General features: G+C 52.3%; 3 protein-coding genes across 3 annotated transcripts; 1 reads left to right on the forward strand and 2 right to left on the reverse strand.

Annotated features, from left to right (window-relative positions):
• Positions 1-2,571: 2,571 nt before the first annotated feature.
• On the forward strand, positions 2,572-4,590 carry N0V96_001991 (uncharacterized protein; the record flags this gene model as incomplete). Its single annotated transcript, XM_053195101.2, has 4 exons — positions 2,572-2,982; positions 3,059-3,523; positions 3,581-4,420; positions 4,483-4,590. 4 exons carry the CDS (start codon positions 2,572-2,574, stop codon positions 4,588-4,590), a joined length of 1,824 nt encoding a protein of 607 aa, XP_053047372.2.
• A 1,771-nt stretch (positions 4,591-6,361) lies between these two features.
• Positions 6,362-8,130, reverse strand: N0V96_001992 (uncharacterized protein; the record flags this gene model as incomplete). Its single annotated transcript, XM_053195099.2, has 2 exons — positions 6,362-7,353; positions 7,407-8,130. 2 exons carry the CDS (start codon positions 8,128-8,130, stop codon positions 6,362-6,364), a joined length of 1,716 nt encoding a protein of 571 aa, XP_053047370.2.
• Positions 8,131-10,934: 2,804 nt separating this feature from the next.
• EST2 (Telomerase reverse transcriptase) lies at positions 10,935-16,178 on the reverse strand (the record flags this gene model as incomplete). The annotated part of the gene is made up of 9 exons (XM_065756398.1): positions 10,935-11,294; positions 11,365-11,983; positions 12,187-12,486; positions 13,422-13,593; positions 13,689-13,757; positions 13,818-14,697; positions 14,795-15,217; positions 15,267-16,009; positions 16,067-16,178. The coding sequence occupies 9 exons, from the start codon at positions 16,176-16,178 to the stop codon at positions 10,935-10,937; spliced, it is 3,678 nt and encodes a 1,225-aa protein (XP_065614767.1).
• Positions 16,179-19,489: the final 3,311 nt, after the last annotated feature.

Genomic DNA, 19,489 nt, shown 5'->3' on the forward strand with positions numbered 1-19,489 from the left:
TTTCGTTGCGCAAAAAGTCGAGTGCAAAAGTCGTCCTGGCAACGATCGGGGGGGCACGGCGGGACACACTACCATCGAACTCCAGGCTATCCACCAGCATACCTGTCCATCATCGGATATGTCCCTCTCCCGCACGCGGTGCCCCGCACGCCGCAAAGCTTTGACCGCGCGGGTGCAAGCGATTTGTTTCTTAATACTGTTGGCTATGCCGACTTTTCTGACAGTCTGAGTTGTTATGTTCAACTACACATTTTACAACCGCACACTTGTGATATGAACGCAGTGCGCATATATATATTGTCGCCTGACTTGAAAGTACTCAACGTCAGTTCGTGTATGCCTGGATCTATAGAACAGCCTTCAATGGACTTGTATAGCGAGCAATTGCCTACCATAACCCGTCAACCTTTTGCCCCTTTTGACGTACAGAGAGACGAAGCGTGCCTGTCAGGCGCTCGACTTCAGCTATAGGTACCCTTTACGCATGAAACACTATCCCTTCTAACGGTCCTATTTCTTAGTTACCCCCCGGTTCCAATTGTTCTTCGAGGCCGTTGGGGTTAAGCCCGTTCTGGACAAGTGTTGCAGCGCGGGATACAAATCGCACAGCTACTTCGCAGCGGAACTCCTAGTCATGGTTCTGTGATTAATGATATGCTCGCAACTGGCAAGTACTTTCATAAGTTTACTTGATCATGTTCCGTAGTGGAACACGCTGTCTTTTGTCGCGCAAGGCGACTACTACCTTACCAGAATATATAGCTTCTCCTAGGTAAAGCGGCATCTGTGCTTAGCCGCCCTGGGAACTCATGATGGATATATGGAATCTGTGAATGGCCGTGTCTTGATATTCATCCTCATTGCCGAACCTCATCCCACTCATATGTCATCTACGCTTTCTCGTCTTCTTCAATGACGATGCATCTGTCTGACGGTATAACCAACTCCTGCGGTATTTAAAGAGGGTATCCGGTCACTCTAATCGCGCAATGTCTTGCCTTCAATGCATTATCTTCTTGGCCTTCCCAGCTACGTATCATAATCACAAGTAAAAACTGCTCTCATCATGGCACTTGGTGGTTCTATTCTACACCACAAAGTCTTCTCTCTCTTCATCGTCTTTTTTTCCATTCTGAAAAGGGACCTCATGTTGATATCTCATTGCCGCTATGTCAGATATGGCAGGATCAAGTTACATTGCTCTTGCCAGCCTATTAGGAATGCTGCACGTGCAATGTTGGAGAAGGTGATACGCTCTCCACATCAGACCGTACTTGTCCTCTTTAGTAGCAAAGTCTTGCCAGGAACGAGCATCGTCTCATTTATCTCATTCTCAAATGGCGAGATGGTTGCTCTCCAATCAAGCCACACTCGATGATAGATAAAGCTTCAAGTTTGGAGCGATGATCGCCAGGTTTTGCATTCAGGACTCATCTAAGGTAGCCACATGTGCCGCGAGCTCAGTCCTAGACATACTGAGAGCATCATCCGTCTCTAGTAATACCACAACCACCTTAGCTCCGATTATGCCTAGGAATCATAGTAATATTTCAACCACAGCATGGGCAGTCTCACTTTCGGCCAGTTATGGAAGCACACTCGGGTCCTTTAGACTCGGTCTCACGCGACTGAGTGTCAATCTAATCTTCTGCAATTCATCTGGCACAGTGATCATCATAACTTACACATGAGACGAGAGCTCATCAGCCCTGGATTTGAGATATACCAATTGCTTTGTGTTAAGGTTTCTTACTTACGAATAACAATCTTTCCTTGACAGATTTTCGAGAGGCCCCTGTGTGCATACCACTCAGTCTCTTTGATGTTGTAAGCCATCCAGAAGGGTTGCGTAAGCCACTTTGCAGTATATCATTGACTTGATAGGAGCTCCGAGTCTTTATTACTATGCTCAAATTCCTCCTACTCTCCTTGTTCATGTCTAATCGCCCGTCAGCTCACCCCTTTTCACCCGCTCATCTTGTTGATATCGAGAGTCTGTGAATTGATGGCTGTTCCCCTTCTTTTCTATCTGCCCTTCTGCTAGTATGGAGAGTAGGGATGACTAGTAGAAGTTTCACCCCTTTCCCTCAACCAGTCTTTCGTCATCAAGAGTCTCTGTGAAGAGAAGGAGTTCCAGGTCTTCCTGAAAATGCCCTTCTTGCGATGAGTACTTCTTCATGAGGCGAGGCACTCACCCCGTCTTACCCGCAGGCCCCTGGATGCTGGAGATTTCTCTTGGGGACGGGAAGCTCACTGCTCCTCGACTGCTCCCGCTCTCGTTGTGATTAGGGCTTCTTCATGAGGCGGCAACTCACAACTTATTGTACCCGCTCTCTTGATATTGAGGATTTCCATGGAGGGCGAGAGCTCTGGACTTTTGTTTTCTCTTTTCCTCACCTTCTCTTGTTTTGATTCCCTTTCTTCCCTCGACAGCTCGAGTTCTCGTTTCTTACCTCGACACTCTCAGCTCTTTTTCACGGCTTGACCATCAATATTCGCTACGCCAGCAACTCGACGAGCTCACCCCTTATCCATCAATATCAGCATTCCAACTTCATCAGAATCATCGTCATGGACCAGTTCAAGACTCATACCACGTCCAAGGGTGGCCGGGACCGTGGCCACGACAACTGGAGACAGACTAATCTCGAGGAAATTACCTGCGACTGTTGCAAAGAGATGCCCACTGCCCAGACCGTTCACCAGTTGTGCAGCGAATGCGGCATCGTCGTCTGCCGTGACTGCGTTGCCAAGGGCGAGATCTCGAACCTCGGCTCTCACGTTGCTCATGAGGTTGGCGATTTCGACTGGGTGGACCGCTACGCACTTTTGACCCAGCACGCCAGCGGATCGCGCGCTCCTGCTCCAACATCCGAGGCCATCGCCGTCCCGGGCCGTCAGGCCAACACTCCTGATGCCTCGCCCACCAAGGGCCCATCTTCTGCTTCCAAGAGCTCTGCGAAGAAGGGCAGCATGGTTCAGGTACGCTGATTTCCACCCACACCCGTCTTTTCTCACTCAGAAGCTGATTTTCTCTCCCTCCTTCCCTTTTCTACAGACCACCCTCACTACCAACCAGAATTCGTCCCTGGCTCTCTCTACACCCACCAAGGCCAAGAATTCCCCTAATACCGCTCAGCTTCGCCCTTCCAAGAAGACCAAGCATTCGAAGCAGAATAAGGCGGCCAAGAAGAAGAAGGGCAAGAAGTCGTACTACAATTCCGACTCGAACTCCGACTTCGACGACGAGATGGATTCGAGCGCGCCCTCCGACAAGGAGTATGTCCCGCCCGCGGAGGCAGGCGGCAAGGGTTCCGTCCCTGCCGCCACCGCCGATGCGGGCAGGGGCATGGCTCCTGTCGGACTGGCGCAGTCCCGTCCCGTCCGCGCCGCTGCCATCAACACGTACGAGAAGATGCGCAGCGGCAGCGGCAGCGGCACCGGCAGCGTCAAGAAGGAGCCCGAGGCTGAGGAGGAGGAGATGAAGCTCTCTGAAATTCCTGAGGCCAACGTCCCGGCCCAGGTAAGAACAGCACCTCTACTTCACTACGATTTTTCTTCACTCACGTATTATTTTCAGGATCACGGATACGCCCAGCAGGGTCAAGTCCAGGGTGGAGGCGCGTACCTCCATGCCCCTCAGTACGGCGAGGGTCCCCGTCACCTCGGCCTGCCTCAGCTTCATCCTGGTGCCGAAAACAAGCGTGCGGCGACTGCTGCCGAGAAGCCCCCGGCCGCGAAGCGCCAGAACACGATCAAGATGGACTCCTTCACTGCCGGCATGAGCTCCATGTCCGCTGGTACCGTTGGTGTTTCCAAGAAGGCCGCGACTCCTCAGAAGGCCAAGGTTTCTCAGAAGGGCAAGGCGCCTGAAGTTGTCCAGGCTTCGCAGGCTTCCCAGCCCCAGGTTTCTGGCCAGGCTCAGTCTTCCAACCAGGCCCAGTCTTCTAACCAGGGCCAGTCCTCCAACCAGGCTCAGTCTTCCGGCCAGGCTCAGTCTTTCCAGACCGTACCGCCCCAGCAGCACGTCTTCCCGCCCCAGCCCATCGCCCCGAACACCACCCTGGAAGAGCGCAACGCCAACCGCCGCCTCGTCACCGCCGACCTGGGCGATCTCCTCGATGCGATCCAGGCCAAGCTCAAGCTCCAAATCCGCGCCGCCGGTCTCACTAAGCGCTCGCAGTGTGACATTGTACTTCGCGAGATCGTCCACAGTGCCTGGGTTACCAACATTGTCTTGACGCAGATGAAGCGCAACAACGGAGAGCTGCCTGCGATTGCAATCCTGCGCGGCTATGCCTTGGCCATAATCGCCAACATGAAGCTGGGAACATGCCCCCTGACGAGAAATTGGATCGACGGGACTGATCACGCTATCCAAGCCGTGACTGCGGTCGTTCCTGACGCAATGCAGATCGATGTAAGTCGTAGCTTATTTCTACAAAGACTTGGAACGACTTTGCTAACACGTTTTTCAAACAGGTCGTCCAGCCTGCCGTTCAGCCTGGCCTTACCTACCCCATCAATGGCGAGGACGTCGCGGGTGCCAACACTCTGACGTTCATGTCGGCTGGCGGCCACGGCAACTAATACGCCCACGACCTATATCACCTGGCACCGAGAGCTCTTCTTGCTCTTTACTAGTACTACGACACATCAAAAGGCTGCATTTCTTTCGAATAGCAACTTTTACATCGCTGGCTTAGGTTCTGGTATTGGGTTTCCATGTCTCTTGGGTTAGGTTTCAGGCGTTGGGTTGTCTTCACTCTTGGCTTGACGTCTCTTTCTTACCGACCTCTGGTGATCCTTTCTTTCCCCGTCAAGGAGTTGAATTCTCCAGCATCGGTACGCTGAAGATTGGGTCTGTATTGATTTGGAACTGGCTTTGGGTTTGCGAAATACCCCCGTTTCTCTTATTGTATTTGGTCAGACTGGCGTTGAAAAGGGCAGAGGTTTAGAACAGACCAGAGTTTAGGATGGCTTTTCTCCTTTCGGCTCAGATACCCCCTTTCTTTCTCATCGTTTTGCCTAGAAGGGCTCATAGGGTTGTTAAAGCCTGGTAGCCAGGCTTCAGTAGTATGCAGTGATCAAGCATACCAGTACACATCATAATTCTCAGTCTCGCTCAAGTGACGTGATCATGCCGCGGTGAGTGGCGAACGTATAGTGCGAGTGATTCAAAAGACTGGTAATGATGACAGAATGACTGGCAACATCAAGCCGGCGGTGACTTTGAGCCGCTATTTTCAAATCAAACAACATACCAGTGGTCAGGTCACATGCCCCTTCTCCCTGTGTTGAGGTGAATCTCCAGATGGTAGTCGCAGTTACCCAATATGGGGAAAGAGCAAGGAAGCCTCATACCTTATCAACCAGCAAAAGTTCTCCCACCTATGTACAATAATGATTCAGGAAAGAATTTAAAACATAAAAAAAAAAGAGTTCACCACCGGTGTGGCTACATCTCTTGGTGCTCATACTGGGATTCGAACTCGGGGTACTCGTATGCGCTTAGCCTGTCGTCGAGTAGGCTGGTTGGCGTAGCTAATTGATGTTGACCATTAACCACACCGCTACCCAGCCAGTTTGACCTGACCCGTCGACCTAGACGGGCACCTGCTGGCTGGTGACGGGAATGGGTTTGAAGGGGGTTATATACCTTTAACCCTCCTTTTGCTGTCATGTGCGGGAAGGTACGAACCGGTCGGGCTTGCCTACCCACTACCTTACCTACCTATGAATATCAAAATTAACAGCTCTTCTTTACCCTCGACGGAAATTGTCCAGCTTCTAACCCCGAGGAAGTAGCGAGCGATATCAACTGCCTGAACCTTTCACCACCAAACAAGCTCACTCAAGGGACGAGGAAGGAGACAGATACACGCTCGAAACACACAAGATGAATAGCGCCGTGCGCAGCTTTTTGCTGTCGAGGATACAGTACGGTTACAGAACCTCCATTTGCGGCCTAGAGAAGCCCGCCGTGGAGGCGTACCTGAATCAAACCTTTCCTCACAGACACATTGTAGTCAAGTTGGTATGTTACTCACCCATTGCATCGATCAACATACTAGGCTCACTAACACAAATACAGGATAATGACCACTAGGAGTGTGTTACCCCGCGAAGACTCACACCAGAGGAGGAGAATGGGCTCGAGAAGCTCCGAACCGGAAACGATCCTACAGAGAAGCAGGAGAACAGGAGCGTACTTCACGTCAAAGTGAATGGGGATTTTGATTCGGAGGAGGGACAGCAGGCGAAAGAAAAGGCATATCTTCCCTAAAGTTTATCTACAGAAAACTCCAACACATTACTTCGTCGTATCATAACATGAGAATGAGGGCTCGCGCCCGATGCTCTAATAACTGAACCCAGAATCCCACCAATGCTGTCCAACATGCCAATGTCCAATTGCTTCCATATCAGGCTTCCACCATGACGTCTCCCCGCGACCGAAGCCGAGGGCGCGCACGATCGAAACGGGAACGGGCTCCATGAGCCAGAGGCCAGTTTGCGAGAAGTCGTCGGCCAACGGCTGGACGGTGACGTGTAGCCACACGAGCACGAATAAGAGGTTCCCAGCTCTCCTGAGCGTACGAGGCATCTTTGTACTCTGGGGCTTCATGGCGGTACAGAACGTCTGCTGAGTAAGGACGCCCAGCCCTGACAACCAGAAGAAGAGCGCTGGCTTCCACCACTTGGTCTCGGGGATCGCGCTGATGCTTCCGGAACCATGCAGCAGACCAGACAGAAGGAAGGCGGTAGACATCCCGATTGATTTTGTGCTTCGCGTGCCTTTCTCAAGATAACCACGTTTTATAGCCCAGTTGACTGGCGCAGAGAAGGCATGTCGAAAGGTCTGGTGCCACCAAGCTCCCCAGAACCCGGCCAAGCCTCTGTCCAGAATCTGTGTAAAGGAACCGAATACCGTCGAGTACTGCCACAGCTCACCCCGCATGGGGAAGACTTTGCTAAGGACGTAGTACTGGAACAGGTCATGAACGGAGAAGACCATGACGAGTGCTGCGTAGAGAATACCGAGTACGGAGGCATGCCGCCATATTGATAGAGCCCATGGTGGGAGAGCCGCGAGATGAGCAGGAAGGGGTAACGACTCGGGTCCGAGGAAGAAGTATGGGTCCTCCATGATGGCAACCTTGGCGATGTCGAGGATCATATACGAGATTGCGATGGGGATGACCTTCCGTCGCAAGAACTCTTTCTCGTCTTCGTAGGTCTGGCACCCCACGAATGTTTCCAACGGAATGGTATCCATCTTGACGAGCTCACCCGTACCAGGGTTCTCCGGGGGAACTGGACTGGGAACCGACGAAACCGCCCAAGTCCAACCTGATTCATGTTATTATAGAGCTCGCTTTAGCATAGGGGAACAATTTCCTTACCGACTCCCCTGAAATTGGTGTAGAGGTCGATGACCCAGCCCAGTCGCTCTGAAAAAGGCCCATTCTCTGGGAAAGTCTGCCAGTAGTACTCGTACTCTTGGAGGTTGACTTCAGGGGCCGTGACTTGGTCGGCTTTTCGCTTCTTGCCACCAGCTCGCTTCCTGAGTCCGGATCCGTTTATTGGAGATGCGCGATCCGCAGACGGCTTCGATCTGTTTGAGGTAGTGGCGCCCTTTCTCCTCCGAACAACTCTTTCGTAGTCGAATTGTGGTGCCGTGAATGCCAGCATAATGAAGTTAGACAGTATTCCCCAGAAGGCTGACAGGCCGCTTGAATAAGATATGGACATGTTGGTGCTAGAGGTGCCCAGCAAGATGTCAATGTTGAAGATGACGATGAAGGCTAGCACGAGCCATCTTGCCTTGTAGAGCCATGGCCGTTTTGTGTGCGGAAAGGTCAAGTAGAGGATGGGGACGATGAAGCTCGCAAAGATGCCGTAAGGAAGTACGAAAGGTCGCGCTTCACCGGCGGCGACGCGAGCTTTGAAGGTAGCACGGTAGCTGTCGCGAACTATGGTGGCAAGCAAGGGAGCGCTGATGTTGGCAAGGCTGGGCTTTGTGGCGTTTGCTAATACCGGTGCGGTGAGGCTTGGGATACCCAGTGTCGTGGTGATGTCGGCTGCCATTTTGTTCTCGGTCTGGATAGTTTCCTTGGACTCCAGCATATACTATTTTGCTTCAAGAAATAGAACCTTCGAACGCCTAATGTTAATCGGTGATGGTGAGCCAAGAGACGTTGGAAGAAGGGAAGATGAAGTGCTGTATAAATAAAAACGGCATTAACTGCAGCTGGCTGCGTATCTGTCTGACTCGCACATTACACGAGATAAACGAGACACGGCTGAGTCTCCGAGTACGGAAAGGCGACGGAGGCGTTGGCTTAGCCACAGCCAGGGTTTTCTGGTTAGAGGGGAAGGAAGCAGTCAAAACTTGAAGCCTCTTGAGAATGATTGATATGGTTCCGATGTCTGACGAGAGTCTGCCACAAAATCTGGTCCAATGCCCTCGTGGATTTCGGCGTGCTTGGACCAAGTCGTCAGATGTCGTTTCCAAAGCGAACCCGAGTACGGTGATCGCGAGTGGGCAGAACGGGATGGTTCAAGAGCCCGCGACCGGTTTGAATTGGGGCGAGGTAGGCAGGCTGGCAGATAGAGACGAGGGTTCGAAGGTAAAGGCCCCAGACCAGCAGCAATGAGATGGGCTGAAATTATGCGACGTGTGGCGTGTGTGGGTGAGTTGGATGATGATCATGGGTGAGGCGAGTTGGTGTGAGTATGTGCGTGCTTCTGTCGTCCACAGAACATGGCAAGTCAAGATGTGTTTCGCCCCTTTGGAAACAAAACTGAGATCTCAAATAGGTAGCAGGTTGTAGAAGGAGGATGGGATGGCAGTGTCATGTGAGCAAGGATGGATCAAGTATCGTAGTGCAAGATAGTGGGCTAGATAATGGGCAAAGGGAAATAGACGAATGGAACTAACAAACAGGGCAAGGGTATTGCTTTCACTAGCCTCTCTTTCGTTTACCCTTTTCGCGCTTTACAGTTGTGTTTTTTGTCTAATTAAATCGAACAAGGCGTGTTGGCGTAGTAAGCGTGGTAAGCTGAGCCGGCGGGAGACGAGCATACGCAAAGTCGCCGCATCTTTTCGTCTGACGTCAACCAGGCCGCCGGTCTATGAAAGAGCCGGAACCCACTCCTTCTTCTGCTTCCCCTGCACCTGCACCGCCAGTCGTGTGGTCAGAAGAGGCAAGAGTGTGGAAGGCCCGCCCCACGCAAGCTTCCCGGGCCGCCACCATCTTTGCACGGCACCTGCCTCGGGTGATGGGACCTTCCCTGAAAATCGTCGGCCAGGCGAGGTGGCTCCCTGTCGTATCCGAAGACTACGAATCATGGGGGCCATTCTGGTGGACTCAGTCGCCCGCTAGCTGCGTGTAGTGGGCTGATTCGCTAAAACCTCCTATGCATCAGCGTCATGAAAATGCCTTACCTCAGCGCCAGGAGACTCCTTCCTTCATCTGCACCTCCCTAGGTACCTATGATACCGCAGTACCGTATGAGAAAGTGCTTGCTCAAAGAAACGACAATGCACATACGAGTACGGAGGGTAGGAGCACTGCCACATTGCGATCTTAGATCTTAGCTTGAATCTTCATCTGCTTTTCTCATCTAGGTAATATCATCAAGCCATGGTGAGCTTCGTCTTTCCTCGGCCACCGCTTCAACCGTTGACATATCACCTTCTTTTCATGTCACCATCCTGGTCAACGCAAGCACACCAATACTCCTAGGATACACCGAATCCGTATTGAAAGTGACAATCCATTAAAAGAAACATAGAAACAAAGATGCGGCTCACAGGAGCTGAGTCTGTCAGATAACCTTGCAGCCTTGGAGATTCGGAGGGTAGCAAGGGACCGAGGGGATCTGGCATGTGTCAATCTGCCGTGCCCGATCCTATTTCTCCGAATCCAGCACTTGGACGATGCGACCCTACCTTACATTACCTTTCGGATAACCTTGTGCCTTAAACCAACATGCTAAGGCACCATGCACTCACGAACCCTCTCCCCGCGATTTCTGCCCATCTTCTCGCCCCTCGTCTCTTCGACTATCCCATCGTGGTAGAGGTGTCGTCGCCATCTCCGTCTTGTTCAGCTTATCCTTTGCAGACCGCCACATTGTGTTCCAAGGATCCCCCAGCCAGTACTCCATCGACGTCCAAGTTTGAGAGGACTCGGCACGCACGGGTGCATCCATATCCACCACCGGAGTCCCTCGCGAGTTTGATGCCGTCTTGACGACTGTCGGAGCCGTGTGTATCGAAGTCGCGAGTGCCGAAGCCGCTGGGCTCGGTGGCCTGGGCCTGGCATTGTTGAACGAAGAGTCTACGGCTGAGCCGAACCTGCCTCGAATGTTCCACGCAGGAGACAATCGCTTGATCAGTCGAGATCTCCTTATCTTCTCTATGGGGGGTTCGTGCGTCTCACAATCTACACTGCCGCCGCCTTGCCTCCTACGGCTCCCTACTGGCTTGACAATGACCAAAGTCGCGATAGTCATGAGTACGCTGGCGACCGCCCATGTGCCAAAGGCCGCCACCGAAAAGTTGTACATCGGAACGGAGCCTTCGGTCGTGCCTCGGGTGGCATTCTCGGTTTCGTTCGAAAGGTCCTGAAACTTGACAATGTCCGTACTGAGAACTGTCTGCATGGAATATGATTGGTTACGACATCCGATCAGCGCATTCGGGTTCTGCCTCTCTTCAACAACTATGCTCGACGGGGACTATCTTGGCTTACTGATACGACCGTGACTGGTAACAATATCAGGGCAATGAAAGACAATTGCTTCATCGCTGACGAGTCGTCCGCCGTCAACGCCGCGATTGTCTTCATTTGCTGAGTTGAGTGGTGCGCTTGCAACCGTTGAATCTAGACCGTTTAGCGTTCGCTCCCCTTGATCTGACACCCTTAGTCGCCACGTACGTATTCTTCTCTGTTCCTCGCAAGTTTATCCAGCGCTGATGCCCTGTCCAACAAGTCCTCAATTTCTGCCATCACCAATGTCAACTTCTCCGCAAAGCCTTTGATATGCGTCCGGATCTCATCGGCGTGGGAATCTTTGAGAGGGCCGAGATGCCCGGCCACATCTTCCACGAAAAACTCTCGGAGACGGCGGAGAACCCGAAGGTTATTCTCAAATTTCATGACACTGCCATGCCGAGTTTCCATCAAGAACGCCATTCTACGTAGGTCCTGGGCGTGGATTGATTCGCTTGCCTTGTCATTCACCATCTCGTCATCGTCATACGGATAAACGTACGGCTTGGTCTGGATCGGATCTCAGCATAGCTCCGGCTCTGTTGCGCCTCTCACATCATGTGGCCAAGAACGGACTCACCAAGTCATGAAGCCTCTTCTCCGTGTCCTGGACGTGACGCGAAAACATCCCGATGGACCACTCGGCAGCGGCAAGGAGATTATCGATACTGATGCGGAATCGCTCGGGGACGTCAAGCGACCGGAGCGAACCCATGTCACTCGCCATGTCGTCTTTCAAAGCGTTCCAAAGCAGGTTCTGCGTACCGTGACCCCTTTCCAGATGATACGATCGGGGGCTAGCGAGCAACCATACCGCCGTGCCCTCGATGATGTCAAAATGAACGTACACGACCGCAGAGTGCGTCTCCCACCGCGGTGTTCTAGCGGGGTTCGCGTCTCGGGGTAGCGCGTGTGAGGGATACTCGCGGATGCTGAACAAGGTGAGGCAGACCTGAATGTGCCTACCACTGCGACCCAGCACCGCCAAGCCTGTGGGCTGTTGACCAGGGTCCGAGAGGGTGTTCGTACAGCCTTTGAAGCCCGCGGAGCTCATGCTGCTGGCGAAGCTCCAAGAGTCGCCGCCGCTGGTGAGGAAAGTCAGGAAGTGAGCTGGGATCTGATGGTAGGTTAGGATCCCCAGCAGTACGTCTTCGCCGAGGTTCAGCAGCAGCGAGGTAGGCCACATGCGCTCTAGCAGGCTGGTTTTCGATGCCGTTAGTGCCCCCCTTTACCGTTGCGCTGGATGATCGCTTTTGGTGAGCGGACTCACATCACTCGCAACGGGGGGTCCTTCTTGAGGTATCCGGGCTTCCACGGGCCTTGCTTCGGATCCGGCCAGGACAGCTTGTTTCGTAAGTTGTCAATGTTTCGTATGATGTGTAAGTCGGTCTTCTTCCCACACCTCTCCTCGCTGGAAACCTCGTTGGCATCGAAGTCGCCCACAGTCGGAGATTCACCCGTGCCGAAATCAATGACGATCAACGGGTTATCCTCTCGCTTCCCCAAATCTTCGTCAAATACTTGATGTTTCTTCTCGGCATAATGCTTGATGCGTGCATTTAGCGTCGCCCGTCGCTCATCCTGGTAGAGGAGGGAATCTGGGTATTCGGACGCTGCGGCGAGTTTCTCTAGGAAGAATCTCTCTTGCTCTTTCATAGTTTCTCTGAGAGTCGTCGCCGTAGCTCGTTTGAGCCACCCCCTTCTATGGAAATTAGTCAAGATATAGGGCTGAGTGCTAGCTGCTATCTCTGTGGAATTCGATGACTGTCAACCTTACTGTGGTATAGAAAAAAGAGGTTTCCTCTCAAACGTCTTAAGGCAGTGTTTGAGTTACTTCGCCTCGGAGATGAATCTTGTGCTGGCGCTTCACAAGACAACGCTCGTATTGCACAAAAGTCCAAATTCCGACTGATGCCCGGCAAGCAACAGGGTTTCCGAGTGGTACGAGAAGGCACTTTTCCTAGGCTTTCCATCACAAAACTCGTCGACGTGTTCGATATGGATAGGCGATGTGTGGCACATAGGAGCGGGGCAGTAGAGGCGTAGCGAGTAAGACAAACACGGGGGAGAGTTCACGTTCCATCCGACCTATTATGGTAGGCAAGGAGGATTCTGCCTTGAAGGAAACACACACACAGGGTCTCACAACCAGCCTTTCTCTTTGACTTTGAAGGTTCCGTGTAATGTATATTGTACAACGGTAATTGTCTATTTATTCACCCTCGTATGTACTTCCTCGCCCGGGCTGTCTTCCGGGAGTCGAGACATCCGAGCTCCTTATCAATCCACGACAAGACGGTCGTAAAGTTTGCCTGCTTCTTCGCGAGAATCATCTTCACTGCATCGAGAGCGAGCCTTTGGGAGAATCTTCAAGTTAGATGACGAGTCGCTACAACAACATATTGGGGATGGAAGAAATACATACCACGCAACGTGCGTCTTCTCCAGGGCACAATCGTACTCTGGGTACTTTTCCCTCCGAGACTTACTCGTGAGCAACCCGAAAGCCACGTCGATTACTTTGGCCAGGGTCTCTGTGACAACAAAAAATGAAGATTGTTAGTCGAAAGGGGGTAAAGCAAAGGCCGGGTTTTAGTAAAGCAAACATGGTGTGTTTGAGCGGGATAAGGGACACACATACGCATGACGAGCCCGTCACCGGGTCGTTTGCTGGTGGGCAGACAGCGCCAGTACGCCCACATTTTCTCGGCCGTCTCGGCAAAGGCCTTGTGGAGGTTGGACATGACGGTTTTGATGGTGTTGTGCTTGGTATCGTAGAACATGAGGTGGGACTGGATTTTGAAGGCGTCTGATGGCAGATGACGCAAAGGTTAGCGGGCGTGTCTTGAATCGAATTCACGTGAACGATGGTTAGTTATAGGAAGGTATGGTTGCAAGACGTACTCAAGACTCTTCTCTGAAAATTTTGGCCGGGCTTGTTCCCGTAATCCACGGTCAACGCGTTGGAGACCACTGATGGCCAGGTTAGCCAACGACGTGTACCTCCTTGCGATGGCATAATAAAGAGCTTACCTGTATCTTTGACATAACCTCGGTCTTTGACAATGTCGAGGGTGTCACAGTCGATGCCCAGTCCACAATAAGGGAATCGAGCCCCATCCGGAAGCCTGGCTACTCTCGTACCATCAAAGTCCATGTCAAAGTTGACCAAGGTCTTGTTGGGGCTGACGGCGACGCCGTACTCGGGCAGACCGCCGTGCATGACCCCCACAAACCTGCGCGCCTTCGCCTGGTTCGTCGTGATGAGGAGGAAGTCGTCAATCAGCCTCAGGAGCAGACAATCTCCTCCCTCAACCTCCTGCCCCTCCCCTTCTGACAGGAACGACAGATGTTGCGCCTCGAGGTCGGCGTAGAAATAGTTGCACAGAGCTGAAGACAATACAGAGCCCTGTGGGATGCCCTTCTTTTGCCTGTAAAATTTCTTGCCCACCTTGACGAGGTTCTGCTTGATATGCGATGCCATCAGCGCCATCAGTGCCTCCGTCTCTAGCTCCTTCCTCATGGTGTTGCCCACGAAAACGGTATTCTTGCGGTTTATGCCGAGGCGCTTCTCCACCAACTGCGAAAAATCAGTGGTATCGTTGCAGGTGACGGCGATGGAATGCCACCGTCGCGTTACTGTTGATACCGCATTCTTCTGATGTTGAGAATCCAGTAATCCGGCTTTGACTTCGACGTGCTTCTTGATGATGTATTGTTCTTGACTCGGAATGCCGTCCATCAGCTTCATCACAGCCTCCTGAGGGATGGTATCGAAGGCAGACTGTACATCTACCTTGGCGAAGTAGAATACTGGCCGATGGTTGCCAAATCTGGCATTGAAGGCGTTTAGGCGATGGTAGAGATCACCCACCGAAAACATGGATGACCCAAGCCTGGAGGGGTTAATTTGCTGCAAAGCCCATTAGCAAAACGACAAATGACACAGATGATTGATTAGTGAGGGTCACCGTTTCGAGCTTGAACATGGAATGTACCGGGCCTAGTACGGTGTTTATGCTTGGACCGAGAATGGAGCTCCTGCCCCTGATCTCTGTTCGCCTCCGCAGGTTCGTGATCGGCCGCATACCCTTTCCTTTGGGCAGAAGCCTGATACGACTGAAGCCCAGTCGTCTGGAGTCAAGCACTGCGGTAGCCCGGTCAAGCTTGATCTCCTCAAATATGTTTGTTCGGAGTGTCGCCATTGCTGGTTCTGCGACGTATCGCCAAACGTCATGCCGAAAGAAAAAGAGACGATAACGGTGGGAGCTCGACTCCGTAATGTAGAAGTTGCTGCGCAAAAGGGGTATCAACAGCGAATCGAAAATGTAATACAAAAACTCGTTCATAATCTCTCGTCGTTTCTTCATGTCAGTCAAGCTGGTCTTCTGGCCTTTGAGACCTGGAGGCGCCAACCACTCCATACTGGTAATCTTTATGAATACGTTAGACAGAATCCATCAGGGCCAGATGACTGCTTACCTTAATGCCGTCTGCGAGCTCGCAAAGGGACATAGCCTCGAATCTCCGCAATTTGACAAAGTGATCGACCTTCCTCAGAATTTGACTCTTGTTGTGAGTTCCGTCCTCACCATTGCCCCACATCTCATCTGGTATAATCTTGGCTAATACAGCCTGACAGAATGCGGAAACATGAGCTGCGGGAGTTGCCAAGTCAGTGATCGCATCAAACTTGGGCAACTGCGGAAGCACCGTGGGTTGGTGAAGCTTGTAGCGGTTCTGTGTGCTATTTCTGGGGGGTCTAGATGTAACGACTGTTTGGTTTTCTCTTCCCGCCACCGGTGCAGGATTAAGTCCCTTGGACTGCTTTACCGGCTTCTTTGAGACGGATTTCTGGGCTTTGAAATCAACGGCAGAAGGGCAGTAATGTCGCAGTATCTCAGCGTAAGCACAACGACCGTGGAGAAGTTGTAGCCTCTGCACCAGTCGTTTTGCGTCTCCGCGCAGTCTCTTTGGAAGCTTGATATCGCGCCCCTTGAACGTTGTCGAGATCTCATCTTCGCGGACAGAGTAGTCTGCAAACTTTTGCGATGTCTTGGAGTGGTCAACTTTGGAGGTGAAGGCATTGTGTAAGCCGAATTGTCGAGGGAAGATGTACATCATGACTTTCAGCGTGTTGCGCTCGTTCGCCTGTATCGTTCTTGATCTCTCTCCTTCAATTTCCCGTTCTGGACACGATAGGCGCGGGCAACGACTCAGGATATCTATTGATTGGCATTAGTGAAAGTGTCTCTCTGCCTTTGGTTCGAACGCAAACCTACGTATGTGCCGCAGTCCATACTGAACCGTGCCCTTGGCGGTAAGAGCAGCTCGAGCGTAGAGCATGCGATTTCTGATGAAGTTGATTTCAGACGGGGCCCGCTCCTGGAGCATGGGCGGCGCTGTGGTATTCCCTTTTGTCTGCTTCTTGATATCCTGATTCGCGCCTACGCCCCTCTCTGATATGGGAATACCACTGAGCTGGTACATATTGCCGTGCCCAGCTCTCACAGGGAGAAACATCGCCGTATCAATGAGGAGATCTATCATGATCTGTTCGCCTGATTTCCCGAGCAGCATAAGTACTTGCGGCCAAGGGGCTTCTTTGAGTGCCTGCACGTAATGATTCGGGTCGACTGCCACCAGCCCCTGAATCCCGCTATCGCGACCCTGGCCTTCTGTATTGGCAATGTTCTGAGCCTGCCTCCGGAACCCATCACAGAGGAGGTGCTTCGGCCGAGCAGCATGTCTGTTGAATATTTGCCACACTACGAAGTCAACGATCTGTGTTTGACGGTCAGCCTTGGAGACGGATCATTCGCGCAGTAATGGCCTACCTCGGACTGCGAGGAAGTAGCTTGGGCCAAACCTCCCGAGAGAGACACAATCGAGTCGTCGGCTTTCTGGGAAAAAGACCGCCATTGCTCCCACCGAGAGTCAACTTGTGCCTCAGGGTGGTGTTGCGTGCAGACCAAGGTTGTGTCTAACAACGAAGCAAGCTCTGGTATGATGTCGTGGTCTTGGATGCGTGCCCACGGTGCCTGGTCTTTTCCCAACGCTGCAATCTTCTTGCGGCGAAGTCTCGAAGACCCTGGCAGTTTAGAAAGCAGGTATCCGCGGAGTGTCTGCACGACATCATAGTGCTGTTGTAGAAACGTGTGCCTGACCTGACCTTTTATCTGTATCAACTTTGATTTCTTGTACTCGGCTTGTTCATCCTTTGGACCCTCAAGTGCCAGGAACTTCCTCTTGGCCGCCATAACCATAGCCAGATTTTATGTCAATACTGACAAGGAACTAGACAAGTGTTTGAGTTCCCGTCCTGATGTGAACCCCACGACTAGATGAACAGGGATTATTAGAAAGCCACTGTAAATCACCGCCAGTCAGGATTGCGCGACCTGACCTCACGCGCTAGAAGGTGTCATCTCAATCGATTATGCAAGTCATGTATGGGAGGAATGCCAACAGTGAGAATGCGGAGGCCAGATCGAGGATCAGACTTGTGCTCTGTCGTTGATCGTATTTGGTTGTCAACAAGCGCGACAGCTCAACGCGTCTTTGGTTGGTCCAGTGTATCAGGTAATTGGTACCCTTGAAGGTTTAACAGAGTGAACGGAGAACCTAAGCCTGCTAAGGTAAGAACCTAACGGTACTGGGTAAGTCGCAGCAGGTACGTATCGCAGCTTGAACGGTCGGAAGAGCACGTACTGATTGGCTGGTGACTTTCAGGTCTGGGCTCATTGAGCAGTGGGAAAAATGGGACGACGGTGCACGTCCCACACGATCTGCCGAACACGGGCGCCGTCTCTAAACGGTAGCTTTGTTGCTTTGCCTTCTTTTGCCCTCTTTGGAGATTTTGCTGTCGTTGACTCGTCGTCGCTCGATGACGCTGCCTACCTATCCATCCGTACGGGGTACAACCAGCCCACCAGGAGTTCAAAGTTCAGGGCTCCTCGACGCTTAAGCCACTGAAGGGGGGCGCAAGACCGTGGGAGACCGTGGAACGCTAAGGCACCCCTTGGGGGGCTGGTGAGACGATTGGTGATCGTGGGGGTCCACCAGCTCCCGTCACCTTGCGGTGGAAATTCTTCAAGTGTCAGGGCACGCTGGGGCTGGGCGGAGTCATCGGCCTCTCAAACTTGCCCTGGTCTCGGGAGTCACACTCTGTTAGGAGAGTGCTGTACGCAGTAAGGCCACGAGGTGTACTATGTATGCGTTTGGATAGTTTGAAGAAAGAAGAAATACAGGCCCTGCAAGTGGACTTTATTTGTTTGTGGATTACCTTACGTATCTTGGTCTAGACTATGGAGTGGCCACCGCCGGCATTCAGCTTAGCCTATATATCTCCAAGGCGTTTTGCCATGTATGTACGCTGCACCAAGATGCACCTGCACACTTGCAGGGCTTGCACTACCTCCGTCTAACTAGAATGTGCATCGCCACTTGTTAGCCTGGCAGTGCCTGGAGACTAGAGCCCGGCTGAGCTCTACTGTGCATGCAAGGGCAGCGGAAAGCGGGCGGCGGCACGCGGTTAGGAGAGTTGTCCTGCGGGGCTACGTTGAATCAACTTTTCCAATATCGTCCGGCTCATAATTGGAGTGAACGCCTGGGGGAAAGGGTTCCTTGTCTGTGGAAGAGACGGTTCGGTATTGTTCACAGGAACGAGCCAGTAAGCTGGGCCGACGTGGATCGCGTTTCATAATAGCCAAAAGATTTTCTGCAATCAGAGTACTAGCGTCCTACTGAAGCCCCAGGTTGTGCCTAGTATTGGTTTTCTTGTTAGTTGTCATTGTTGATGTCCCATACCGCACCAATCTTGATACATCAATAACAATAGCTGGAGAGAGTGTACGGTATTTGACAGCGTCAACGGGTAAGACGCAGATGGCCAAGCCTGTGACGTCTGACTAAGCCACTTCCTGAACCCAAGTCTTGGATGGGAGAGGCGGGGGAGCTACATCAAGGAAGGTCGAGCTGGGTCGGCCATCCATCCATCGATTGCCCTGAGCCCTCACATCATAGTAGCATGTCTTAAGAGAAGCACAGACTCCAGAGTTGCATTGGGCCATTGGCGGGATTTCCCTGCCTCAAGACCGAGAGCGTTGAATTACTTCTCTGCGTCTTCTGTCAGAATACGAGTTGCGACTGTTCCCCAACTTGTCCGGCCTGCCTGCGTAAGCCCGCAGGATGCAATGCAGCGGCAAGTAGGATTTCTTTTCTCAACGACCGCCGGCCCCCGGGGTCCTGGCCGCGTCCATGTAGTAGGCTGTCTGTCAGCCTCGAATAATTCCAATACGGCGACATGGTGATCACGGAGCATTCGTATGTACGCAAGTCGATAGTAGCACTGATATAGGTGCCCGGGCTTCGAATCCCAACACAGTTCCCTTGCTCCCCTCATCGAAACGAATCCCCCCAGTGCCCTGCGGCCTGCGCATATTGATCCCAAAGCAGATCGGTTGGCGTATGGCTATCGGGCACAGAATCAATGGTCAGCCGCATTGGGCTGTTGAGCGTTGAGCCATTCGCATAGGAACCTTGAAGTCATCCTGTCGTAAGAAAGCAACTTAACTCTCTCGGATGTTCCAACCCGGGACCTGGAAGGACTTGGCTTGATTGCAACCCCAACCGGCAACCACAACCACCACAATCTCGGTCTCGACCCGACTTTGACCGTTTCGGGATGAGATGCGTTGTTGTGT

This window comes from Colletotrichum fioriniae (genome assembly GCF_027942845.1).
Source record: "Colletotrichum fioriniae strain IMI 355084 chromosome Unknown scaffold_2, whole genome shotgun sequence".
NCBI classification, from domain to species: domain Eukaryota; kingdom Fungi; phylum Ascomycota; class Sordariomycetes; order Glomerellales; family Glomerellaceae; genus Colletotrichum; species Colletotrichum fioriniae.